Raw genomic sequence first — 26470 nt, forward strand, 5'->3', positions numbered from 1 at the left:
TTGTTTCTTACATTATATTTCTAGTGGACTGTGCTAGACTAAATGATCTTTTGTTATCTTTGATTTTATATATATATATATATATATATACATACACACACACATATATATTTTATACACACACACACACACACACACATGGAAGGGGATCATTGCTGGTAACTGATTACAATAGCTAGGGATGGGCCAGGCTGAAGCTGCAACAGGAACGCAATCCAGGTCTCCAAGTGGGTGGCAGACTCTCAGCTACCTGAGCCGTTACCACTGCCTCCCAGGGCCTATATCAGCAGGAAGTTACATTTGGAGCTGGGACTCACACCCAGCTACTCTGATGTGGAACACAGGCCTCCCCAGCAGCGTCCTAACTGCCCACCCCCAGATGGCCTTGAAGATACCTTTCAACCTTAAAACTCAGTGATTGTACAAACCCAACTTTTCTGTAAGATCACTGTTCCCACTGTATGCTAACATCCTAACCAGATTTTAATGTCCACATGAGCCAGTTTAGCTACAGTCTGCTAAGATCCCCTGCTCTGCCCTTCACCTGTCTTGCTGCCCTTTCTTTACCTGCCAAACCCTTCAAAGCTTAGAATACCCCTTCCCCTGGGCCCAGGGAGCCATTCTAGGGCTAACTCGAAGAAGATACAGGGGCTGGCACTGTGGCGTAGCGGGTAAAGCCGCTGCTTGCAGTGCCAGCATCCCATATGGGCACCGGTTTGAGACCCGGATGCTCCACTTCCAATCCAGGTCTCTGCTATGGCCTGGGAAAGCAGTAGAAGATGGCCCAAGTCCTTGGGCCCCTGAACCCACATGGGAGACCCAGAAGAAGCTCCTGGCTCCTGGCTTCAGATCGGCGCAGCTCCGGCCGTTGCGGCCATTTGGGGAGTGAACCAGAGGATGGAAGATCTCTCTCTCCCTCTCTCTCTCTGCATCTCCTTTCTCTGTGTAACTGTGACTTTCAAGTAAAATAAATAAATCTTTAAAAAAAAAAAAAAAGAAAAGAAAATGCAGTCATGCAGACCCGGTAAACAATGCTCCAGAGTAAAAGACGTCAGCTGCTTCATAAATACTTCCTGACTAAAGCCAGCCCCTCTTTCTACTTCCTTCCTTCCAACTTCTAGGAGCTACTCAGCTGTAAGACCTCATTGCATTGTGGCACAGTGGGTTAAACCATTGCCTGGGATACCCGTAACCCATACAGGAGCACCAGTTCAAGTTCCAGCTACCCTATTTCTGATCCACGTTCCTGCTAATGCAAGTTTGGGCCCCTGCCACCCACATGGGAGAAGATTTGGATGGAATTTCAAGTTCCCAGCTGTTTCAGGCATTTGGGGAGTGAACCAGCAGATGGAAGGTCCCTCTCATCTCTCATCACTCTGCCTTTCAAGAAGATGAAAATAAATATGGGCTGGCATTGTGACCCAGTGGTTAGAGCCGCTGCTTGTGACACTGGTATCCCATATCAGAGTGCTTTCCTTCCAATCCAGCTCCCTGCTAATGTGCCTGGGAAAGCAGAAGATGGCCCAAGTCTTTGGGCCCTGCCACCCACATGGGAGACTAAGAGTTCCTGGCTCCTGGCTTCAGCCTGGCACAGACCTAGACGTTGTAGCCATTTGGGGAAGTGAACCAGTGGATGGAAAATATCCCCCCCAACTCAATCTTTCAAATGAATAGATCTTAAAAATAAAACATAAACATTTTGGAAAAAATTATAAGGCCTGAGGAACCCAAGGGAAATTTTTGCAAGAGCATCATTAAACCAACATTTTGTGGGACAATCTCATCCTGCCTCCAACTTCCCCAAATCATATTACACTGTTTTTAAAAAAAGATTTATTTGAAAAGCAGAGTTACAGAGAGAGAGGAGAGACAGGGAAAAGGAGATCTTTCATCTGCTTGTTCACTCCCCAGATGGCTGCAAGGGCAAGGGCTAGGCCAGGCCAAAGCCAGGAGCCTCATTTTGGGTCTCCCATGTCGGTGCCGGGGCCCAAGCACTTGGGCTGTCTTTCACTGCCTTCCTAGGCACATCAGCAGAGAGCTGGATTGGAAGAGGAGCAGTCAGGGCTGGCACAGGTACTCACATGGGACGCTAGAGTTGCAGGTGGTGGCTTTACCTGCTATGCCACATGCTGCCCCTTTTACACTGTATCAGAAGTGCATGTTTTAAACTAGATTATACATCCCAATTTCAAGAAAATGAAAATGTGATTACATATGTGTAGGTGATTAATTTTATGTGTTGACTGGGCCACATGGTATCCAGATATTTGGTCAAACATTATTTTGGGTGTTTCTGGATAAAACTAACAATTTAAATCAGCAGACTGGGAAGGCACACTGTCCCTCTTATGTGGAAGGGCCTTTTCCAATCAGTTGAAGGCCTGAGTAGGACAAAAAGGCTGCCTCTCTCTGAGCGAGAGAGGGTTCTTCCCTTCCTGGCCCTCAAGTCTCCCAGCCATCAGATAGGAAGTACCTAGGGCTGCCGGGGTCTCCCGCTCGCCAATTCACCCTGCAGATCTTGGTACTTGTTTGCCTCCATAATTATGTGAGCCAATTCCTTGTTATTAATTGCTATGTTCCTCCACCCCATTTATATATATATAAATATATATATATGGTCTTCAAAAGGTTTGTGGAAAATGAGAATTATAAAAAAATTATGCATGAATTTACTTTTTTTTTTTTTTTTTGCTCAAAATAAATTTACTTATTTGAACGGAAGAGAGACGGAGAACTCTCCCATCTTCTGGTTCACTCCTCAAGTGCCCACAGAAGCCCCTAGTTGGGGCTAAAGCTGGGAGACTGGACCCTAATCCTGCCATGTGGGTGGGTGGCAGGGATCCAGCCAGTCAAGCCGTGACCTGCTGTCTCCCAGGGTTAGCATTAGCAGGAAGCTGCAATCAGGAGCCAGGTCTCAAACCCAGGCACTTTGATATGGGATGCAGATGTCCCAGGTGGCATCTCAACCACCGTGACAAATGTCCACCCCCGGATATATCTTTAAAAAAAATATTGGGGGGCCAGCACGCTGGCACACTAGGTTAATCCTCTGCCTGCGACGCCAGCATCCCATATGGGTGCCGGTTGTAGTGCCAGTTGCTCCTCTTCCAGTCCAGCTCTCTGCTGTGGCCCGGGAAGGCAGTGGAGGAAGGCCCAAGTGCCTGGGCCCCTGCACCCACATGGGAGACCAGGAGGAAGCACCTGGCTCCTGGCTTCGGATCGGTGTAGCTCCGTCTGTTGTGGCCATTTGGGAAGTAAAACAACGGAAGGAAGACCTTTCTCTCTGTCTCTCTCTCTCACTGTCTGTAAGTCTACCTGTCAAATAAATAAAAATCTTTAAACAAAAATATTGAAAGAACAAGAACAAGAGTGAGCAAGTGAGGGAGAGAGACAGAGAGAGATTGAGATCTTCCATTCACTAGTTCACTCCATAAATGCCTGCGATGGCCAGGGCTAGGCCAGGCCAAAGCTAGGAGCCCAAAACTCTATCTGGGCCTCACACATGAAAGGCAGGGACACAAGTACTTGAGCCATCACCTGCTGCCCCCAGGACATGCAGCAGCAGGAGGCTGGATTGGAAGCGTGGCAGCTGGGATTCGAGCCAGGCACTCCAATATGCCGGCCTCTGGACACAGCTTTTAATTCCACCTCCCTCCCCTCATCCCCATAAATGTCATGAGGCACCACTGTGAGTGTGTTTTGTGATCCAGTTTCTCTAACACGTTTTAGAAGTAAAACATACTGGCCTGGCTTAATTTGCTAGAGGTTTCCTTTGCAGAGCTTGGGTAAGAGGGGAGGAGCCCAGGTTTTTGTCACGGCTTCTGTCTGGTGCCGACTCCCGGGTCTGGAGCTGCCCTTCTCCCTCCTGTCCTGATCCCCACTTCCCTCCCAGAGCTTTGCTGACCACGGCCGCCCACAGAGACCTCCTTCGTCTCTGAGCTCCGCTCTGAAGCACACACCTCAGTTCTTACTCAGGAATAGTACTAATGAATAGTGCCTCGTGCTCATCTAGTCAAGCTTTCCCAACCTCTGGCTCTCAGGGCTCTGCCTTCCAAAGTTCTGGCTCTAATACGGGGGAGCATGCGGCAGACACCTGCTACCTGGCAGAAAACAAGAAGCCCAGGAGGAAAGCTGGCACTTGAGAGCCAAGCGCGCCAGGAAGGCCGGGAGACACGGGAGATGCAGGAGACCCCTCACCTTCATCCAGCACTTCTCCTGCAGGCTGCTGCTCCCCGACTCCCGCACTTTGAGGTAGCAGTCCACCGCGCGGCTGTACTCGCCGGCCTGCTCCCACTGTCGGGCCTGCTCCACGAACCCCTCCACGCCCCTGTGGAGATCGGAGCGCTCGGGGCCAGGGCCGGGCCGGGCCAGCACGGCCTCCCCCACCGTGCCTGCCTCGCGGGCCCCCCAGCCCTCCGGCGTCCTACCTGGCCCCCTTCTTGGTAGCTTCCCGCTCGTACTCTTCCTGCAGCGCCTCCAGCTGGCCAGGCATGTAGTCCTTGCAGATCCGCAGCGCGTCGCTCCACAGCCCCGCTTCCTGCTCAGGTTTCCAGGTGTCAGCACGCCGGCTTCCCGCTGCCCCACAGGTGCCTGGCCCTCTGATGCCTGGGTCCTTGGACCTCCCTTCTCCCTCCTGCCTACCGTTCCCCCTCCGCCACGCTAGCCTGCCCCATCGCTCAGCCCCGGGGGCCAGCCTTGCTGTCAGATCCCGTGGCCCTCCGCCGTGGTCTCAATCCAGCGCCCACCTTGTAATAACTGAGGGCCAGGTCTGGCCTCTGGGCCCGCAGCAGCAGCCCTTCCGCTTTCTGAAAGTCCTTCTCCTCCAAGGCCCCCCGGGCTTGGACCACGAGCACCTCGGCGACACTGTCAGGGTCATGGGCCTCGGCCACTCGCTGAGCTGCTTCCCAATCCTGGTTATGGACAAACCTGCCCCCAGGCGGGGACACGGGAGAAGCTGAGTACAGGACTGGGGCTTCAGCAGTGGCAGACAAACGGCCATGGCCTGCAGGGTGCACGATTCACGGGTTCGAGGTTGAGCGAAGGGGAAGATGGCCGGGAAAGGTCTGGAGCGGGACTGGGAGGACAGCACTGAGGGATTCATGGGTAACTTACATCAGTACCGCTTCCTTGGGCTTGCCAGCGCTGATGAATTCGGCTTCAGCCTCTTCAAATTTCCCCTACAGGGAGAGAATGGCAGCCACTCAGGGTGAGAAGCAGACGGGCCACGTGGGCAGCTGTGAGACAGGAGTTTGTGCACCTGGCAGCAGGGGGCTAGCGGACGGAACAGGAGGGCTCTGCGGTCAGGGTCCAAATCCCATCATACCTCATCCTCCAGGTACATAGCGTATCTGAGATGAATCTCGGGGGTTTTGTGCTTGGCGGCCAGCCGAGAGAGTTCAAAAGCAAATTCAAAGGAGCTGAAAGGGAAGGTGCAGACGAAATCTGCTCACGTCACAGGGAAACAGGAAGCAGAGAGGGGACGTGGACTGCAGGGAGGAAAGGGCCAAGATGAAAAGACACAGAAGTAAAATGACCGCGGAAGAGAGAAAGGCACGGAAGGCAGGGGCAGGCAGCCAGGGGATGGTGACGCTGTGTCACTGTGGCTCCACAGAGCTAGGGAAGCCTGTGCTTCCCCCGCGGAGGAGGAGGCCTGAGTCTCCCAACCCTAGCTGGTAGGGAGCCCTGGCTGCGCTCACGCCTCTTGTTGAGCACCAGCAACACCAGCAGCCTCTCCAAGTCTACCCTCAGCCATCTGGCCCTGCTCCTGGCCTTTGTAACATCTGCTTAAGAAGAGTTCTTTTTGCATTTATCAGAAGCACATTTCTATTACTTGGAATTCGGTCTCTATTAGTGCAGTCCTAGCTTTAAAAGATGTCCCTGGGGCAGGTATTTGGCTTAGCGGTTGAGACCCCAGGCTGGGGGGCAGGCACTGTGGCATATGGCCCAAGTGTCTGGACCCCTGCACCCTCATGGGAGACATGGAGAAGCTCCTGGCTCCTGGCTTCTGACTGGCCCAGCTCCAGCCATTGCAGCCATTTGGGAAGTGAACCAGTGGATGGAAGACCTTTCTGTTTCTCTATCTGTAACTCTACCTCTCAAATGAATAAATAAAACCTTAAAAAAAAAAAAAAAAAAAGATTCCAGGTTGGGAGGCCTGCATCCCATGCTGGAGTGTCTAGGCTTGAGCCCAAACCCTGCGCCTGTTTCAGGCTTACTGCTAGTTAGCGTGCACACTGGGGGCAGCAGGGGATGGCTCACATAGCTGGGTTCCTGCCATCACCATGGGAGACTTGCATGGGGTCGCAGGTTCCTGACGTTAGCCCAGTGAGCATCTGAAGAGTGAACCAAAAGATGCGAGCTTGTCTTTCCCTTTCTCTCCTCCTTTCTGTCTCTCAAAATAATAAATCTTTAAAATTAAAGAAAAATAAATAAATAAAGCTGTCCCCTCCCCACCTTCCAGAAAGACCAAAGATTAAACCCAGTCTCAGCCCCTAGTGAACAGGAGCAGCTACTCATTTGTTCCTGCCACTGTACCGTGTTCTCCCAAGGACCTCTCTAGCACTGTTCTTCACTCTTGCCTCCGCCTTTGGAAAAAGTTTTCACTACACATGACTGTCCCCCCTGTGTGCAGGTGCCCTGGCTGGGCAGGCAGGGCAGGGCCGGGGAGGGTGGGCCCCAGGGCCTCACCAGTTGTCAGCAGCATGGTCAATGGCAGCTTCCAGGAGCCCCAGCTTGTTGAGCAGTCTAACTGCAGCCTTCCCACCGAGGCTCTTGGCCCACAGGTAGGCCACGTGTTTGTGGGCGTTAGCTCCTCCGTGAGCCTTGGCCACCTGGAAAGCAAAGCCATTCATTAATGCTCAGGGCAGAGCTGCCCCCTTCCCATTGCTGGGCCCCTGACCTCACCTCTGACAAGAATCTAAACCCACAGGAGGAAGGCTAAGTTTCAGAGCCTCTTCACTGAGGCTAGAGTGCTCAGAGTCCAAGGATGGGCTTCAGCTAGTCCACAGACTCTCCAACTTACAAGGGGAATTTTGTGTGCACAGGGGTGGACATGTCTCTGGCAAAAGAGACTCCAGTCTTTACTACATTTTCAAACATGCGGTGCCCAGTTTAGAAGCAGTCATTTCAAAGTGGCAAAGAGGGTGGAGGCCCCACCGGTGTGGCCAAGACTTACCTGGTAGGCCTCTTCCCAGAGCCCACTGGACCGATACATGTTCACTGTTGCCTTCCACTCCTGGGCCTCGAGGTAGTGGTACTCAGCCTCCTGCAGACGGCCCTCAGCCTCCAGCTCCTGCAGGGAGGTGGCCAGCATGCAGGGGATGCACCCTGGTTGGGAACGAGATGGGCAGGCCGGGGGAAGGGCTCACCTTGCCCAGGTGGAGATGTGTGTCGCTGAGTAGATCGGGGTGGTGCTTCCCCACCAGGCGGATCAGATCACCGTATAATTTGTGCTTCTTGAACATGGTGATGGCAAGATCAGGCTCGTCCACTGTCACATAGAGCCTGGGGACGGCAAATACACTGCGGCCTCCGAGCCCCACGTCCCTGCCGCCATTGCTCTCTGGGCAGGGGCTTCACACCCTCAGACTCCACTGCCCCTTCCAGCCCTGAGCCACCGCTCACCTTTCAGCCTCACGGTACTTGCCCTGCTTCTCCATTTCCTGGGCCTGGTTGATGTACAACACCGACACATCTTCTGGTCGCATGCACTTCATGGCCAGCTGTGCAGACACAGACAGCCTGGGTGGCCACAGGAGCCAAGTTCCGTGGGCATGGGCGGCAGAGCTTCAGGGGAGCCTGTCTGCCCAGGTACTTAGAACTCTCCTGATAACAGTATGGGAATTCCAAGGCCGTACGGGACCGGGAAAGAACGTTACTCTGCCTTGGCAGGAAGGCATGTGATGGCTTGTGCTGGAGCACGTATGCGCAAGGCCAGACTCCCACTGCCCCTACTAGCTCTGGAGTTAGGGGCGAGAACAAAGTCATCAGTGTGACCAAAGGCTTCAGGGGTGGGAGCTCAGATTCCCCAGCTCCCAAGTCCGTCTGCTCTCTTCAGAATTACAGGCTTGGGAACAGGGGCCTCTCCTCATCCCTGCCTTTCCCTGTGGCTAGGGATCCCGGTGGCCCACATGATACCTTGGTACACTTTCTCAGTTTTCAGGGAAGCCAATGACAGGGGCAAATCGGGGAGCAAGGAACAAGGCCCACCCCCCACCCCGCCCCAGCCACTAAGGCAGAGTGCTCTCCCGAACTGCCCTGTTCTCTACCTTGTGGGCTTGCTCCCAGCGGCCAGCCTGGGTGTACATGTCTATGGCGTCCTTGGTCCGGTCACCCTTGATATAGAGCTCCTCAGCAATCTAGTTGGTGAGAGGGAGATGCGAATGGTCAGGGGAACAGAGCTGAGGCATCTCGTGGGAGGAAGGATCAGACCTCAGCTGCGGCAGTGGGCAGCCTGCAACGCTACCTTAGGGATAAGAGAAAAGACGTATGGGGGTCTCAGACCTCCCACTCTTTGAAAGAAAGCCCCACCCCGAACAGTCTGAGGACAATTCAGTGGAACTCCCCCGGGTCCCATTTCTGCAGCTCTAGGCAGTTCCACAGTGTAACTGTGCTGGAGCGACTCATGGAGGGTCCCTCGTGCTGGCGCCGGAAGAGTGCCCGAGGGGGCTCCCCTTCTCTGTCATGCCAGATGACACTGGGGAAGTAAACCACTTTCTTCCCAGGCAGAGCGCTGATGCTGTCCGGGCCCCAGAAAGAAGGAGCTGGTGAGCTGGCCTCCACTTCCTGTTTTTGGGTTCTCCCCTTGTCATCCCGAACTGCACAAAGGGCCTCTTCCCTACCTCATACGCCTGCAGAGATGCATAGTGTTGGGCCACACGAGGATAGTATTTGGACGCGATGTTCCGGTCCTGTAGATCCAATATATAAATTGCCTTCTTCCACTGGCGGGCACCCAGGGCAGCCTCAATTGCCTTAATGGAGCACCTGGCATAGTCGGGGAGGACATAAATATGCATGAGGGAAGAGGAAGATGGATGCGGGTACGGAGACCCCTTCAGCACACTTCAGCCTGGACCAGAAGAGCTCTTCTTTCCGGTGTTCCTCCTTGCCCCACTACCTCTCACGCCACGCCCACTTCTGCTTGCCATTGTCATGCCACCGTACCTGGCTTCGATGTAGTGGTTAATGGCGGCATCGAGCTGCTTCTGCTGTACCAGGTGGTCCCCCCATGCCTCCTCCAGTCGCACCACCTCCCCGGGGAAGGCCAGGCGAGCCAGCTCGACAGCTGCCAGGGATACAGAAGGTACTCAGCTCAGAGACAAGTGGGACAGGGAAATGAGGCATGAAGAGCAGGTGAGGAGCGGAAGCGTCGTGAACCGAAGCTGGCCAGCCTGAATCAGTGTGCCAAACGAGGAGCCGGGAGAGTGGGGCCCGAGGTGTACAACAGTAAGGGGGCGGGGGGAGCGGCCGATACCTTTCACGAAGGCATTGCCTTTACAGTAGCACTCGAGGGCCCGCTGTGGATTTCGAATCTTCTCAAAGAGATCACCTGCCTGTTAACATAGACCACATGACTATAACAACACCGCCACGACACACAGAACCACCTGACACTACAAAAGGAAGGGACCGCCAGAAGTCAGGGAGGGCCTGCACCCCAGGGAAAGGAAGCCAGCCCTACCCTTTCGTAGAGCTCTCCCTTGGTAAGGGCCGTGGTGATGCGCTCCACCAGCTCCGTGTTGGCTAGCAGTTCCTCTCGGGTCAGCACCAGCCGAGCAGCTTTGGCAGGGAGCCCAGCTTTGAGGTAGAGGCTGATGGCTGCTAGCCCATCTCCTTGGCTCTCCTGAAGTTCACCTGCTCGCTCCTCTTGCTTTGTGTCCATCAGCCACTGGTAGTAGCCTCGGCGCAGCTTCTCCAGGGCTGGGTGCCCCTGGATGTGCACAGGGGAGAAGTAGGAGTCACAGCCCTGCTTCCCACACTGCTCCAATCCCCCCGGCATGTTAGTATCCTTACTCCTCCCTGTGTCAGGTCCCTGCTCCAACCCTACTCTGGCTTCCATGGCCTCCTTGACAATAGGAGGTTTCTGAAAGTGGTAGAACCCAATTCTGAACAACTGTGGAGTAGACAAAACGGGTACCTTGGCCTCAGCCACAGCAATGCACTCATCCCAGCGGTGGAGCTCCTGGTACATGGCCATGGCCTCCTCAATGGCATTCTAGGGGAACCAGGCAGAGGAAAGGGGGACATCAGGAAGATACAAGAATCTGAAATCAGCAAGCCCTCCTTGGCCTGGCTAAGGTGCTAGGCCATGAACAGCAAGACACTCACACTTTCCTTATTGCATAGCAGGTGTGGATTTATTGTGAAACTAAAAGAACCTTATGCTCCAGGGTTGTTTTCACAGGCCCTTCCGAGGCAAGTTCTCTTAAAGAGAGCTCCTTGATTTATCTAAGTTTTGGGCCCCACAAAACCTGAACCCCCTGCAGATAAGAATTCCAACAACAGGCTCTCGAGTAAGGGGTTGATAGTAGACTATTTGTAAAAGAAAGCAATAACTGAAGGCCAAAGGAGGAAGTCTGCCCAGATACAGTAATGACTAACACAAGAGGAAGGAAGTAAGAAAGGAGTGAAATTAACTATGTATACCTCTCTTGAAAGGTCTGGAAGACTCTCCAGGCTGCTGCAGGCCTCACTGCCTTTTCCCCACAGATCCCCTCCCCCTCGCATCCCTTCTCCCCCGTTACCTGTTCCAAGAAGATCATTTCTGCCAACTTATAGTTCTTCTCGAGCATGGCCAAACGTGCTCGGACCTGATAGAAGTCTGTTCCCTCTCCACCCTGCGGCAGAAAAGGAGATTCTGGACTCTGTCTGTGTGGCTGAGACAGGATGCTTGGAGGGACGACCTGGGAGACTAAAAGGATTTACGGGGGGCTTAGAGGCTTGAGCTTTCACAAACAGTTCCAAAAACGGACCACTCAAGGAGAGCGCTGGGGTGGGCAGGGCAGAAGAAACTAGGGAAGGCTGGAAGGCTAGGAGTCGTGGGGCTGAATGCTGGCAGAAGTCTTGGCTCGGGAGCCTGAATGTGTCAGGAGGATAATACTTGCATATTCCCGGGACACTTGATCTGCAATCTCGTTAGTCTCATGCAGGAATCGAGCTTTTGCTACATGGCCCAGTGCAGAAAAACACCTACAGCATGGGAGCAATAGTGACGTCATTAGAGGGCCATCACTGACCCACTGGCTCAGCAAACAGACATGGAGCATCTATCATGTGCCAGGCACTGCTACTGTCAACGGACACACAAAAGGGAATAAGAAGATGAGGCCCTTGCTCTCGGGGAACTTCTAGTGGACACAAATAATTAAGCAAATAAAAATGAGAGAGTGAAAAAGGAAATAGTGTGATATTGCAGACAATGAATGAGGGGCCTATTTAAGTCGGTAGTCACAGGAAGCTTCTTTCTCCAAGGAGCTAATCTGAGTTGAGAGCTGAATGCGAGAAAGAGCCAGTCATGGCCAACGGGGAAAGTCATTGCAGACAAAGGAAACTGGTAGCGTAGATGCCCTACAGCAAGAAGGAGCTTGGCTTGCTTGAAGGGCCAAGAGGATGTCAGTGTGGCTTGTGACTAATGGGCAAGCAGGTAACTGGTATAAGAAGGAAGCAGAGGGCAAATATTTGTAGGGCCTCAGGCCACGGCAAGGAGTTTGGATTCCATACTAAATGTAATAGTAAGCTATTGGAAAATTCCAAGCAGGAAACTGATACAATCTAACTCAAGTTTTCTAAAAAATGACTTCATCTGCTGTGGAATGACTGGCTTGCAGGGTGCAAGAACAGTATCCGCGCGCCTGCTGGACAGGCTCTGCAGGGCTGCAGGTGCAAGATGCAGCGGTCTGCACCAGGGTCGAGGCAGGAGAGTCAGAGCAGATCGGGAATTCGGGTCTGTTGTGAAGACAGAGTCCTTAGGACTTACTGACAGCTCACATGGGGGAGGTGCGGGGCACCGGGATCAAGCATGGTTCCCAGCCAACACAGCAGCAGTGGACACTGAGCACTTGTAGTATGGTAAGCTCGGTGCACAACTTCTCTCATTCCTTCCCTACCATTTGACCAAGGCAATTCTGTTATTATCCCCATCTTACAATGAGAACATCCAGAAAGCATGCTTTGGAAAGATTAAATCACTTCTGTATGTTACCAAGTCAGTCATTGGAACCAAAGTTTGAACTCAAGGAGGCTGGGGTCCCGAGCTTTGTCCTGTTAACTACGTTACTGCACCAGCACATGAAATATACACGTCAAAGCGCGGGGTGAAGGATATGAATGCTAAAAATTCTGACGGGCCGCCTCACTGCAGGGAGGGAAAGCGATGTGATCAGAGGCACACTCCGCAACCTAGGAGGGCAGGGTGTTCGGAACGACTGCCCAGGAAGGGCTCGAGGACCTCTGTCAGCCCGGAGAAGGGAAGCAGTGCCTCAGCGTGGGGCAGGGGCAGCCTCCACGGAGACCCCCCAGCGCGGGCCCTCCCAGCTGTCCACACAGCTACCTCACCTCTCAGCAATGTGCAGCTGCTTGGCTTCTAGTGCCAGTTTACTCAAGGTTTTCCACATGGCCTCTGTTTCTGGGGTCATTTCCAGAGTCTCCAAAAAGGCTGTTGCCCTGGAGAAGAAAGGAAGCAAACATTAAGGAGTGAGGGCAGGTTCCTGACAACACAGGAGGACAGGGGCGGGGAGAGGGGCGGGGCCAGCCAGTGTTTGGCTCTTTTCTCCCAACCTCCTCCCCTGATTAGACAGGACCAGCTTTATACCTGCCCCAGGCCCTCCTCCTGGACGCAGGCTCTCCCACCACCTGCCGGTTGGCGTCAGCCAGCCTCTCACCGGGTGTAGTTGCCGTCATCAATGGCTGTTCCAAACTCGATAAGGCCCTCATTCAGCGTGTAGGCTACAGTGGTCACACCTTCTGACACCATCACCTCCGTCTTTCCCCCGCCCCGCTCCAGACCTACAACATCGCCCTGTAAAAGTTCATTCCCCCAGCCCACCCAAACTCCAGGTTAGCGCTTCCACGGAAACACCTGTAGAAGAGACCTGCCCGCACCCAACCCTAGCGCTCACACACGGCCCTCCTTTCCCTGACATTCGGTTTCTCTCCAACAGATAACAATGCTTTATCTTTGGGGTAAATACACTCGTTGCCATGACAGCAGCAATGCTGGGAAGCCTTAGCACTGCATGGCAGCCCCTGCTGGCAGCACTGCAGACCAGGTGTTCCTTCTTTTTTCTTTCTCTTTAAGATTTATTTATTAGAGAGAGAGAGAGAGGAATCTTCCATTCACTGGTCACCCCCCAAATGGCTGCATGGCAGGTGCTAGGCCACACTGAAGCCAGGAGCCAGGCGCTCCATCCTGATCACCCATATGGGTGGCAAGGTCTCAAGTCTTTCCAGGTGTATCACCCAGGAATCTGGATTGGAAGTGGAATAGCTGGAACCTGATGGCACTCCAATGTGGGAAACAGCATCTTGAGATGGCTTAACCCGCTGTGCCATAATGCCAGTCCCCAGACCAGGATCTTAAACATCCCCTGTTAAAACACAACTTGAACCTGGAACGTGATTTTTAATGCACTTCTGGGCTCATTTGAATAAATCACTAGAGAAAATTTTCCTTATCTCTATCCTAAGCATCCTTTAAAAAAAAAAAAAAAACACAGAAAAAGGTCAGTAAGCTGAACAGAAAAAATGGAAAGTGAACAAATAGGAAAGATACAGTTGTCCTAAAGACAAGCACAATTATCAGGACCATAAGCCTGGGCCATCCAGCAGAAGGGGGCGTTGAATCTGAAACTCCCTCACTGCACTAAGAACCCACTAAGCAAGCAGGACCAACCACTATAACACCTGATTCCTGTGGAAGCAACCGTGAATCAACTCCAGAGGAAAACATGCCTGTGTTAAGCACTCAGGATTAAATATTACATTCAAGGTCGTATGAGCTCATGATTAAAAAAAAGAACAAAATGCAAAGAAACAAACCACTATGGAACAGTTAAATGATAATTACTAACAACAGTTATGGATCTTCAAAGATGTCATGTATTAAAAGCAACAGTTATGGCAGTGGGCATTTAGCCTAACAGTTAAGATGCCCGCATCTCACGCTGGAGTACCTGAGTTAGATTCTCAGCTCTGGTCCCCATTCCAGTTTCCTGTCACTGCAGACTCTGGAAGGCAGTGGTGATGGTTCATGTAATGTTAGGGTTCTTGCCACCCCTGTGGGAGACCTGGACGGCATTTCTGGTTCCTGGCTTTGCCAAGCCCAGTCCTTGCTGTTGTGTTCTTTTGGGGAGTGAACCAGTAGATGATTAATGTCTAATTTTCTGGATATAAAATGATTAGAAGGGCTGGCCTTGTAGTGTAGCACATAAGGCCACCACCTGTGATACCAGCATCCATATGGGCACTGGTTCATGTCCCAGGTTCATATTGACTTCCTATCTAGCTCCCTGCTAATGGCCTGGGAAAATCAGTGGAAGATGGCTCACATGCTTGGGCTCCTATCACCATGTGGGAGACCCAAATGAAGCTCCTGGCTCCTGGCTTTGGCCTGGCTCAGTGCTGGCTGTTGTGGCCATCTGGGGAATGACTGGGGGAGGAATATTCTCTCTCTCTGGCTCTCCTCCATATGTAACTCTGACTTTCAAAATAAATAAATATATATTTTTAAATGATTAGAAATAAAAATACTGGACAAAAATGACAAAGGGGATGTGATCAAAGTTAATGCTTTTTAAGGTTTTTGTACTGTTTGCAAGGAAGCGGTGGTTAGATGCTCATTAACTTTAGATATTTACAATTTCAACACCTGGGTCCAGTGCTGTGGTGTAGCAGGTAAAGCTGCCAACCTTGGACGCCAGCATCCCTTATGGGTGCCAGTTCGAGTCCCAGCTGCTCCACTTCCGATCCAGCTCCTTGCTACTGTGCCTGGGAAAGCAGGGGAGGACGGCCCAAGTCCCTGCCACCCATATGCGGGGCCTAGATGAAGATCCTTACTCTTGGCTTCAGCTCATTGTGGCCATTTAAGGAGTGGACTAGCAGACAGAAGACCTCTCTGTCTCACCTTCTCTCTCTGTTTTCATAACTCTGCCTTTCAAATAGATAAATCTTTGTAAAAAATTTTTAAAAGCCTGTGAAATTTTCAGGACTGCTATAGAAATAGGATATATCATCTCCAGCTAAAAAAGTGAATAAAAGGTGCTTAAAAATAAAGATAAAACAAACTGATTTTAGACTCAGTCTGAAATAAGGCAAAAAAGGAGGAAAAAAAGAGGTTACAGAGAAGGGACAAAACGAAAGCATCAGGGGTACTGTCCACACCCGCACCCGGCGCAGGGGCCTGCCTCTCTCCTGGCCCACAGACACTCCCACCTTTGGGGGTGATGTTGTGGCAGGACAGGAAAGGAGATCTGATCTGCAAGCTGGCAAAAGGAATTCTGAATGGCTCACAGCAGCGAGGCAGCACACGGGAGGATGGCACCGAGCCACCTGTGCTATCAGGGACCTTCCCACCCGGAGAGGGTGCCACACTGGGACGTGGTGAATTCCCTGGGCCCTGACATGGAGATCCACACTCCAAGGGTCGAATATAACGTAAGGGATCTGAACAAGGATGTTTTTTGTTTTTTTTGTTTTGTTTTGTTTTGTTTTTTTTTTGGACAGGCAGAGTGGATAGTGAGAGAGAGAGAGACAGAGAGAAAGGTCTTCCTTTTGCCGTTGGTTCACCCTCCAATGGCCGCTACGGCCGGCACATTGTGCTGATTCGAAGCCAGGAGCCAGGTGCTTCTCCTGGTCTCCCATGAGGGTGCAGGGCCCAAGCACTTGGGCCATCCTCCACTGCCTTCCCGGGCCATAGCAGAGAGCTGGCCTGGAAGAGGGGCAACCAGGATAGAATCCAGCGCCCCGACTAGAACCCGGTGTGCCGGTGCCGCAAGGTGGAGGATTAGCCTGTTAAGCCACAGCACCGGCCACAAGGATGGTTTTAAAAACTTCCCCACTGTGGGAAGAGTTGTAAGCATCGCCTGCCAGCTGCGTCACAGAGATTATGAAAGGTAGGTAGCAACCTGAGTCTCCTCAGGGCTCTAGTTAATCAGCTTGACCAGGTCTGAGGTCCCCTGCTGTCCACATACCCTGATCGAAGACATGGTGACCCTCTCAGGTGCCTCAATGTTGTACCACACACACAAGCTGTTTCGGTTCTGAGCTACCAGCACGTCGCTTCCGGGGACCCACTGCACGTAGGAGCAGAAGTTGAGGATCATGGTCTTTGAGCAGCTTTCAATATCGTACAGATGCAACTGAAGGAGAGGCAGAGAGCACAGTTAGAAGGGGATGTGGGGGTGTCTTCTGATTTGCAGCATTTCCCTAAAGGTGAAATGAAATGACACACCAGTCAGCTCCATGCAGAACTGCAAAGCTCACTGACCTGCAGCCCTTGAAATTTGTGTGCTAAGTTGGCAGATCCTGACTGTGGCCAAATAAGAGATGACCAAAACAACAGAGATCTATATTTAGAACAACTCTGGGCCGGCTTGGATTACAGAAGTAAGGCCATCAAATAAATTGGATTATCTGATAATTTGTGATATAGCTTTCAGGGAAATGAAAAATCACCAGACTGTCTCTTTGGCCCCATGGCTGAACTCACTGGTGTTTGCATTCTGAGCTGAGAACCCGTGAGGGGCTGGGAGGAGGCTCCTCCAGCAGCTTGAACGACACCAGGCGAGTGTAGCTGAAGAGTACGGAGACGCCAGGTCTGGGCAGAGGAGGGGCAGGGGCAGGGCAAGGAGATTTCAGGAGGGCACAGACTTGTGGACAGTGAGAGAGAAACCAACTTTAAACTCCCCTCTTGCCTTTGTTGCCATTACAGTGCAATCTTCTCAAGGGCAATATAGGTCAGGGTGTGACACTGGATACAGACAACGCTGATTCTTCCGTACCTTTCACGATGCTATTGGCATAGCACCAAGAAAGTATGCTCAATCCTGCCCCCAACCATCCCCGGAAGCAGCCTGCCTCATACCCTATACAGACCAGCCAATGCCTAGGGCCCTAATAATCCCTCTTACACGAAGTTTCCGGTCCCTGAAGAGGAGCTTGTGTCCAGTTTCATTTAGTTCCAGCCAATCCACACGGCTTTCGTGGCTGATGGTACCAATATTGTAGCCACCAATCAGGTCCACTACAGAGTAAAGGATATAGAGTTAGAAGAGACATTCCAGCCGGCGCCGTGGCTTAACAGGCTAATCCTCCACCTTGCGGCACCGGCACACCGGGTTCTAGTCCCGGTCGGGGCACCGATCCTGTCCCGGTTGCCCCTCTTCCAGGCCAGCTCTCTGCTGTGGCCAGGGAGTGCAGTGGAGGATGGCCCAAGTGCTTGGGCCCTGCACCCCATGGGAGACCAGGAGAAGCACCTGGCTCCTGCCTTCGGATCAGCGCGGTGCGCCGGCTGCAGCGCGCCTACCGCGGCGGCCATTGGAGGGTGAACCAACGGCAAAAAGGAAGACCTTTCTCTCTGGCTCCCTCTACTGTCCACTCTGCCTGTCAAAAAAATAAAAAAATTAAAAAAAAAAAGTTTAAAAAAAAAAAAAAAGAAGAGACATTCTGTATACTCATATGCAGGGCATGAAGTAATTCATAAAAATCTGTCACAATCATACATTGGGGCTTAAGAATGTCACTTCAGCTCAGAGTGTGCCACTATGGAATGCAAATGGAAATTATGCCATAATTTTGCCAGGATGCTTAAGAAACTGGGTTTCTTGTAGAAGTGTAGATGGTTTTATTTAATTCTGTAGTTAACTCAAAAGGTCCTGACCCATCAAGAAATGTGATTTCGGGGGTGCGTGTTGGTGTAGCAATTAGCACACTAATTGCGATGTCCACTTCCATGTCAGAGTGCCTGGGTTCAAGTACCAGCTCTGCTCCCAATTTTAGCACCCTGTTAATGCACAGTCTGGGAGTTAGCAGATGATGGCTCAAATAGTTGGGTCCCTGCCACCCCTATGGGAAACCTGGATTGAGTTCCTGGCTCCTGCCTTCAGTCTGGCCCAGCCCTGATTTGTTGCAGGCATTTGGGGAGTAAACCAGGAGATGGGAAATATCTGTCTCTCTGGCTTTCAAATAAAAAAAAAATTTTTTTTAAAGTGATTTCTTCTTTGGGACTCTTGCAGAACCGAGCAAGTTGCTTCTATTACTCTTGAAATCCTCTAGAGGGCAGCACTGAGCACATTGCGTTGAACCCATTACACACAGTGAGACAAAGCTGATGAATGAAGTGCCCTTGAGGATCGTGTTCTCTCCGGGAGTTACACAAATTAGAGTGCCAATGGTATAAGCATACTAAAATGCAAGCAGTGGGGATGGTTCTCAGGTAAAATAGGAGAAATCTTTGTCTAAAATTAGCCTGGTCAAAGCAGAGGATGGATATTTAGTTTGGTCTGAATCCTGTAGAAAACAGAAGAAACAATGGCTTCAGACAGTCTCTTGATTAACCACCACCCACAACTCATATTGATATACATTTAAAAGAAAAGATTTATTTATTTGAAAGACAGGGTGACACAGAGACAGAGAGAAGAAGGAAGACAGAGAGATCTTCCAGCAATTGCTGGTTCACTCTCCAAGTGGCTGTGATGGTTAGGGCTGGGCCAGGCTGAAGTCAGGAGCTCAGAACTCCATCTGAGTCTCCCGTGTGGCTGCAGGGGCCCAACTACTTGGCCATCAACTGCTGCTTTCCCAGGCACATTAGAAGGGAGCTGAATTAGAAGTTGAGCAACTGGCACTACAGCAGGCACTCTGATATGGGATGTAGCATTGCAAACAGTAGCTTAACTCACTATGCCACAGTGCTGGCCCCTGACATACATTCTTTTCTTTTTTTTTTTTTTTAGATTTATTTATTAATTTTGAAAGAGTTACAGACGGAGGAGAGATGGGGGCAGGGGGCATCTTCCATCTGCTGGTTCATTCTCCAAATGGTTGCAATGGCCAGAGCTAGACCAACCTGAAGCCAAGAGCCAGAAGTTTCTTCCAGGTCTCCCATGTGGGTGCAGAGGCCCAAACACCTGGTTATCTCCTGTTGTTTTTCCCAGGCCATAGCAGACAGCTGGATCAGAAGTGGAGCAGCCAGGACTCAAACTGGGCACCCATGTGGGATGCTGGCATCGCAGGCAATAGCTTTAGCCACTATGCCACAATGCCAGTCTCCCTGACATACATTATTAATAAACAGTGTGCCTGCCTTTGTTACATATATTTAAGCCAAAGACCAAGTACTGCCACAGTCTAAAATTGGGAAGATAAACTTAAAAATGAATGTTAATTTAATTAAGAGGTAAAATGGGAGTGGGTATTGGATCTGGCACTTAAGCCACCAGTTAGGAAGCCTGCATCCCACAGGAGTGCCTTGGTTCATCTCCTGGCTCTGGCTCCTGTTCTAGCTTCCTGCTAATGCAGACTCTGGGGGCAGCAGTGATGGCCCAAGAAGTTGAGTTACTGCTTCCCACATAGGAGACCTAGAATGAATTCTTTTTTAAAAGATAACAATTATTCATTTGACAGGTAGAGTTATAGACAGAGAGAGAGGGACAGACAGGAAGGTCTTCCAAGCTCTGGTTCACTCCCCAAATGGCTGCAATGGCAAGAGCTGAGCCAATCAGAAGCTAAGAGCCAGGAGCCAAGAACCTCTTCTGAGTCTCCCACATGGGTGCAGAGACCCAAGGACTTGGGCCATCCTCTACTGCTTTCCCAGAGCATAGCAGAGAGCTGGTTTGGAAGAGGAGCAGCTGGGACTCGAACCAGAGTCCATATGGGATGCTGGTGCTGCAGGCAGAGGCTTAGCCCACTACGCCACTGTGCTGGCCCCTGAGAATGAATTCTTGACTTTGTGCTCCACTCCTCCTTGCAGACATTTGGAGAGTGAACCAGCAAATGGGAACTGTTTATTGTTCTAATAAATGAATAAATAAATAATTAAAAAAATCAAAATGGTAAAGATAGTAGCAAGGTCTAACATTCTACTGCATAGTAGGGCAACTGCAAATGCACAGTAATGTATCACATGTTGTATATAGAACAGGAAGAGAGGAGCTGGTAGGCTGCAAACAGAGAAACCATAAGAAGTGGAAATGCCGACTGTCTGATTTGATCAGTGTACAGGGTATACACTGATAAAATATTGCACTGTACCCTACAGAGATGTACAAGTATGCATGTTAATCAAAAACTTTCCAAAATAAAAAAATAAATAAAGTGCAAAGTAGTCAAGCCAGGTTTCAATGTCCCAATTCTAAGTAGAATCACAAAAAGCTACAGCTACAAGGATGTCTTCCTGTGAACCCTGAAGTTATACACAAAATTATGTGTGGCTATATACATTTTTTTCTGGTGAAGGGTTCTGTGATTTTTTTATTAGATGCTCAAAGGAATTGGTGACCAGAAAAGGTTAAGAAAAGAACTGTCATTTTACATATATTGAAAATGGGACCTACACAGTAAATCGTATTGTCCAAAATTTCATGGCCCTTTATTGTCACTATAATCTCAGCTATCTTATGAGTAATAAAACATTATTATTGGGGCCAGCGCTGTGGCACAGTGGGTTAACACCCTGGCCTGAAGTGCCGGCATCTCATATGGACATTGGTTCGGGACCTGAATGCTCCACTTCCAATCCAGCTCTCTGCTATGGCCTGGGAAAGCAGTAGAAGATGGCCCAAGTCCTTGGGCCCCTGCAGCCATGTGGGAGACCTGGAAGAAGCTCCTGGCTCCTGGCTTCGGATCGTTGCAGCTCCAGCCATTGCGGCCAATTGGGGAGTGAACCAGCGGGTGGAAGACCTCTCTCTCTCTCTGCCTCTCCTCTCTCTGTGTAACTCTGACTTTCAAAAAAATAAATAAATCTTTAAAAAATAAAAAAATTATTATTTCCATCATAGATACCTACGTATCTGAACTCAACAACATGATGTGAAATATAATATTCACGGGGTGAGTGTTTGGCAGGAATTAGGATGCTCAAGTCCTACACCGTTGTGCCTGGCGTGGGTACTCAGCTCTGGCACTGGCTCCTGACTCCAGCTTCCTGCTAGTGTGCACCCAGAAAGGCAGCAGAAACTCAAGTATTTGGGTCCCTGACTCCACAGGGGAGACCTGGGTTGAGTTCCCAGCTCCCAACTTCAGCCTTGGCCCAGCCTGGTCATCACAGGCATTTGAGACATCTCTGACTCTCAAATGAATACATACAAATTTTTTTAAAGAAATAGAATATTCATGAAATGTAATACTATCTTAAGAATAGGTCCATCTGTATGGAAATTTGGTTTATGAGAGAAATGGCATTACAAATTAGTGGGTGAAGAACGGACTTTCAATAACTGGTTAAACATATGGAAAAAAAACAAAATTAGATCCCTACCCACAATATACATAAAAATAAATTCCAGGTGAAAAGCAAAGTTTTAAAGTGTTAAAGTACAGGAAGGCATAGGGAAGAATTTTTAAAATAAGGCCTCAAAAATCAGAAACTTTTTAAAGTAACAAATGAACTACACTAAAATGTAAAATGTCTGAACATAAAAAGAAAAGCCACAGGCTGAGACAAAATTTCTGTGATGCTAATAACCAAGAGTCTACATATGTATTTGCAAAGACCTTCAAATCAATAAGGGATAACCTGATTTAAAAAATGGGTTAAGGCGGGCTAGCACTGTGGCGCAGTGGGCTAAGCCTCTACCTGTAGCACCAGAATCCCATACGGGTGCCAGTTCATGTCCCAGCTGTTCCTCTTCTTCTATTTCTTTTCTTTTCTTTTCTTTTTTTTTTTAAAGATTTATTTATTTGAAAGAGTTACACAGAGCGAAAAGGAGAGGCAGAGAGAGAGAGACGTCTTCCATCCATTGGTTCACTCCCCAGCTGTTTGCAAAGCCGGAGCTGCGCTGGCCCCTGCACCTCTTCTGATTCAGCTCTCTGCTATGGCCTGGGAAAACAGTAGAAGATGGCCCAAGTGCCTGGGGCCCTGCACCCATGTGGGAGACCCAGAAGAAGCTCCTGGCTCCTGGCTTCGGTTTGGCTCAGCTCTGGCCATTGTGGCCATCTTGGGAGTGAATCAGCGGATGCAAGACCTTTCTCTCTCTGTCTGTAACTCTGAAACAAATAAAATCTTAAAAAAATGAGTTAAGGGAGAGGAACTGGCAATTCACAGAAGTAATCCAAATGGCCAATAAATAAATGAAATGAATACAATCACATATTGTTTCACATACAACAGTGAGCCAAATTATGAGGTCAGGCAATTTCAAGTATTGGAGAGGATATCACACAGCGAGAACTCTAACTGCTGAGGAAGGTGTAAATTGATCCAGCCTCTTTGGAGAGCAATTTAGAAATTATTTAGTGGACTTAAAGATATATTTCCTCTATGATTCAGCAGTTCCACTCTACATATAGACTTCTAAACTGAATCACTGTAGTAGTGAAAAATTAACAACTTAAATGTCTACGAATAACAGATGTTAGGATTTGACAGAACCGGGTAGGGGTGAATAAGTGAGAACATCATTATTAATAGCTAACATTTATTTATCAAGTACTTAGTATGTACCAGAAACTTGCCTAAGGTCTTTTCCTATGAGGCAAATATTAGTTTTATCCCCATTTTGTTGGTGAGGATATTGAGAGACAGAAAGGTTACGTAAGTTAGCAGCTAAGATCACACAGGTAGCAAGTAGAGAAGTGGCTGGTTTGACTTGAGCCCATTTTTACAGGTATACTATATAGGTCCCTATACTTTTTAGAGAACTCCATGTTATTCTCTGTACTTTTTACTATACTTGAACCATCTCATCATAAAAATTAAATATTAATAAAATAAAGTGTATAAACTCAAACATTTGTGAGATAAAAATAGTCTTTATCATTATAGGTACCAACAACAAACTATACAAAAAATAAGCCCTCTTCTAGTTTTAAGAGTTTATGATTCCATGAAGCCTAAACAGGAAAATTCATAAATTTGCTAATGGTTCCTCTCTACCATTCACAATTTTTGAGTCCGGGGAACATGAATATGGACAGCTCTATACAGTATATATGAGGGGGTATATACTGGACATCTAGGTATAGACCTATGCATAGACTTGAGCACTGCACATATTAATGTGAGAGTGGAGTTATGTATTTACCTGGTGTCTCTCAGATTCCTGGATTCACCATCTAAAACATCCCTGAGATATGGGAGTATAATACAAACATCTATTTCATTATTAAAATTATGAGCGTCTTACCTATAGCAATAGTCTTAATATCAACAAGATAGGCCAACTTCTTATTATCTTCCATTCCTCGCTGACACCGCTCATTAATACGGACGCTGAAATAGGAAGGGTAGGTAAGGCCAAATGGGCTTAAGTAGTCAGGATATTTATCAAAGGCTCTGAAGTACTTACGTGTTGAAGGTTTTAGACTAACCTCAGGAGACAGAATGTAAAAGTCAAAGAGGAATTGTTCTGGGTTGTAAGGATTTAGAGAGCTGTGTGAGGTTACCTGATGAGGTGGGGGTTCATGAATTCAGTGCGTACAGAACCCAGGGTGTCATTACTCCCATATTCCACCAGGGTTAGCTCTCCAGCATTGAAGATCATGCATACCTGGGGAAGAATGGAATTGTTATATGGTAGGAAGGTCGCATGAAGCAGAACAGTAGAGGGAGGTGTTATCAGTTCAAGGGGACTCCCACTTTTCTCCTTGTTCTGTTCCCCTGCCTATCTCATCTTCCCTCTTTCTTTATCAGCTGTCCCTCCATCCCTTGCCACCCTTCTGACATAGGAGCCAGAAAGAGGCTCACCATGATGCTGATAGTCAGTCAAGCTCTACTCACATTCTCATTCTCAAAGAAATACTTCTCATTGCCACCAGATCCCTGCCAAGCTACCTGTAAAGGGAAAAAAGACATAAGAAACAACGTAGACAATCAACCCAGAAACATTTACAGAGTGACAAGTGGGAGACAGAGATCAAGGCAGGGAGGCTTTGGCATTGCACAAATGTCAGATTTTGCCTTGGTCCCTATGTTTCTGAGAGACAGCATAAAAACAGTCCAACTCTGGTGATTCCTGTTCCAGGACTCCAACCCTCCCAAGTCTCATTCCCTGAAAACAGAATGTTGGCACCTCCCATGGAGATTTTACCCCCAGGGACCCTGGGTTCATAGAGGTAACAAGCCAGGCTGTCCTATTCCCCACCTCTCCACTTTTGGTTCCTACCTCACTCAAGCGATTGGCGTTCAGGTCCCCCAGCAGCAGCGTGTCTGATGTGTGGGCCACCAAGTAACGTTCCTTCCCCAGGATCTTCACCTCTTCCACCTCGTAGCCATAGCGTGACTTGAGTACCACTCGGGTCCCCGATGACAGGTTCTTCACAATCACCTTGGTAAGGGACAAGTCTGAGCCCCTTAGGTTTCCCCAGATCAAAAGAGGGGTGAACGTGCTATGGCCTTTGCCCACGTCCACAGTGCTGAACAAAGCCAGCAGCTGGCTTCCTCCCTGGGCCAGGATATTGTTGATGATGGATCCTTATGTTTATGTAGGGCTTCACTATTTAGCCAACGCTTCCATACATACCTCTTTCAATACTCACATGATTCTCAAAGTTCCACTGAGTAAAACCAATCACTCTCTTTTCGTTCTGATAGCTCCCTATACAAACCTTCATATCATTCACCAGAGTGTCTTATATTTTTTTGATATGTTTGTGTTCTTTGCTATAATGATCTCCTTGGTTAAAGAACAATATCCCATAGATACTCATCTACACATTTTCAATGCCTAACAATGCTGACACATAGCAGAGAATGTATAAATGTCTCTGGAGAGAATGAAAGAATGAAGGAGCCAATGAATACTAAGTGGAAAGAAAGAAGGAAAGAAGTATATAAAAGGAGAAAGTAGGCTCAGGAACTAAAAAATTAGCTTGCAGCATCATGCCCAGTGAGTTCGGAGGCCCCAAACAAGAGTTCATCTTGGCTGTCCTATTTATCAACTTCCCCAGTCAACAGCATGCATTAAGCCTGAAGCTTAAGCATTTTCTTGGAAGAGGCTGGAAGAACGAGCCCTGACACATTCTACTCCCCGGAGCAGCTCTACCAGAAGGATGGCCATTACACTTGACATTGACTGTGGCCAGAAGGCAGAGAATGCGCCACGCACAACGTCCGAGTGGCAAGCTCTCAGCTGCTTACCTGGCTAGGTCCCACGTAAGTCAACTCAAACTTGTTCTTGTAGATGCTCCTTCGGAGGCAGCAGTCAAATTGTTCCACACCACCACAAAGTGTACCCTAGAAGGAAAGGGAGGGCACAGAGAGTAACACACAGCACACAGGCACGGCAGCACATCCAGAGATGGCCGCAAAGTGTAAGGCTGTAGAATCTGAAGCACTGGCAGTGAAAAGACCGGCAGTTGTTGGAAGTGGCAGAAGGAAAGACGGAGCAATCACAGGGCTCAAAGGCACTGTATATTGAAGGGATTAGGGAGAAATCAGCCCTGCCTACACAACTCTGCCCCGTTGGTGTCCGCTTAAGTATAAATTTCTCTTTCCTGCCTTTAACACTGGATCTTTAGGTTGGGTTCAGAAGGAAAGAGTAGATTCTTCAGTGTTAGGGAAGAGTGCTTCAGGATAAAGCAGGATTTTTTTTCTAGTTTGGAGGGGGTTTACAATGGAGAAAAGGGCTAGGAGTAACACACCGCGCACAGCCGTGAGCCATCTCGCTTCCAGGCCAAGGCGGTGATGGTGTATAAGTTGGCAATTTCCTTGGGCCTCGCCTCTTCCCAAATGCTTCTTCGAGGGCTCCAGTTGAACACTCGAAGTCTGAAACAAAGCATGTAACTTAGAAGAGAAGGAAGAGACTGGTCTCGCTGTCTCAGAGGAAAGGCAATAGAACAGATGAGGCGGCAAGTCTAGCAGGAGATGGCACAACGATGGGAAGGAAGGAAGTTGGGAAGATCAAGGCAAAAATAAAATGGAGTATGGGTGATGACAGCGGAGAAAAGAAAAGAAAAAGGGCAGGTGAGAAAAAGGAACTGTGAGTGCTAGAGAAATAATGAAAAAAGAAAAGAGAAATGGGGTCAGGGAAGAAAAAGCAACAGAGAAACATAAGACTGACAGGCTTGGGAGACAGGCCTGACAAGGCTGGGTTAAACCCACTCCCAGAACGTGGGGGATCCAGTCGTAGCTGGTTATCTGCTGTTCTGCCATTCACTCCCCATGCAGCTGAGCACAGAGGAAGTACTAACTGCTAATTCAGTCAGTGGAGATAAGAAGATGAGCAAAAGGCCTTCTTCTCAAGGACTCTTCAATTTAGCCAGATGTGGAGCCAGATGTGATACACTCCACGCCAGTGGTCTGAAAGGGGCAGTGGAG

At 49.3% G+C, this 26470-nt stretch overlaps 1 protein-coding gene across 1 annotated transcript in view; it reads right to left on the reverse strand.

Moving 5' to 3' along the window:
* Positions 1–26470, reverse strand: part of IFT172 (intraflagellar transport 172) — a 42227-nt gene that overhangs the window by 7755 nt on the left and 8002 nt on the right. The window contains exons 9-35 of the mRNA XM_062209160.1: positions 25795–25918; positions 25292–25387; positions 24318–24479; positions 23933–23986; positions 23599–23702; positions 23340–23425; positions 17127–17239; positions 16188–16355; positions 12882–13018; positions 12556–12663; positions 11106–11190; positions 10746–10838; positions 10139–10216; positions 9683–9931; positions 9476–9554; positions 9166–9286; positions 8841–8985; positions 8268–8357; positions 7624–7721; positions 7368–7503; positions 7175–7291; positions 6688–6830; positions 5324–5417; positions 5113–5177; positions 4746–4926; positions 4428–4537; positions 4198–4327 (exon numbers count right to left, since the gene is read on the reverse strand). Coding sequence (XP_062065144.1) covers positions 4198–4327; positions 4428–4537; positions 4746–4926; positions 5113–5177; positions 5324–5417; positions 6688–6830; positions 7175–7291; positions 7368–7503; positions 7624–7721; positions 8268–8357; positions 8841–8985; positions 9166–9286; positions 9476–9554; positions 9683–9931; positions 10139–10216; positions 10746–10838; positions 11106–11190; positions 12556–12663; positions 12882–13018; positions 16188–16355; positions 17127–17239; positions 23340–23425; positions 23599–23702; positions 23933–23986; positions 24318–24479; positions 25292–25387; positions 25795–25918 — 3166 coding nt within the window. The remainder of the gene's footprint in view (positions 1–4197; positions 4328–4427; positions 4538–4745; positions 4927–5112; positions 5178–5323; positions 5418–6687; positions 6831–7174; positions 7292–7367; positions 7504–7623; positions 7722–8267; positions 8358–8840; positions 8986–9165; positions 9287–9475; positions 9555–9682; positions 9932–10138; positions 10217–10745; positions 10839–11105; positions 11191–12555; positions 12664–12881; positions 13019–16187; positions 16356–17126; positions 17240–23339; positions 23426–23598; positions 23703–23932; positions 23987–24317; positions 24480–25291; positions 25388–25794; positions 25919–26470) is intronic.

Source organism: Lepus europaeus, chromosome 13, assembly GCF_033115175.1.
Source record: "Lepus europaeus isolate LE1 chromosome 13, mLepTim1.pri, whole genome shotgun sequence".
In the NCBI taxonomy this organism is placed as follows: domain Eukaryota; kingdom Metazoa; phylum Chordata; class Mammalia; order Lagomorpha; family Leporidae; genus Lepus; species Lepus europaeus.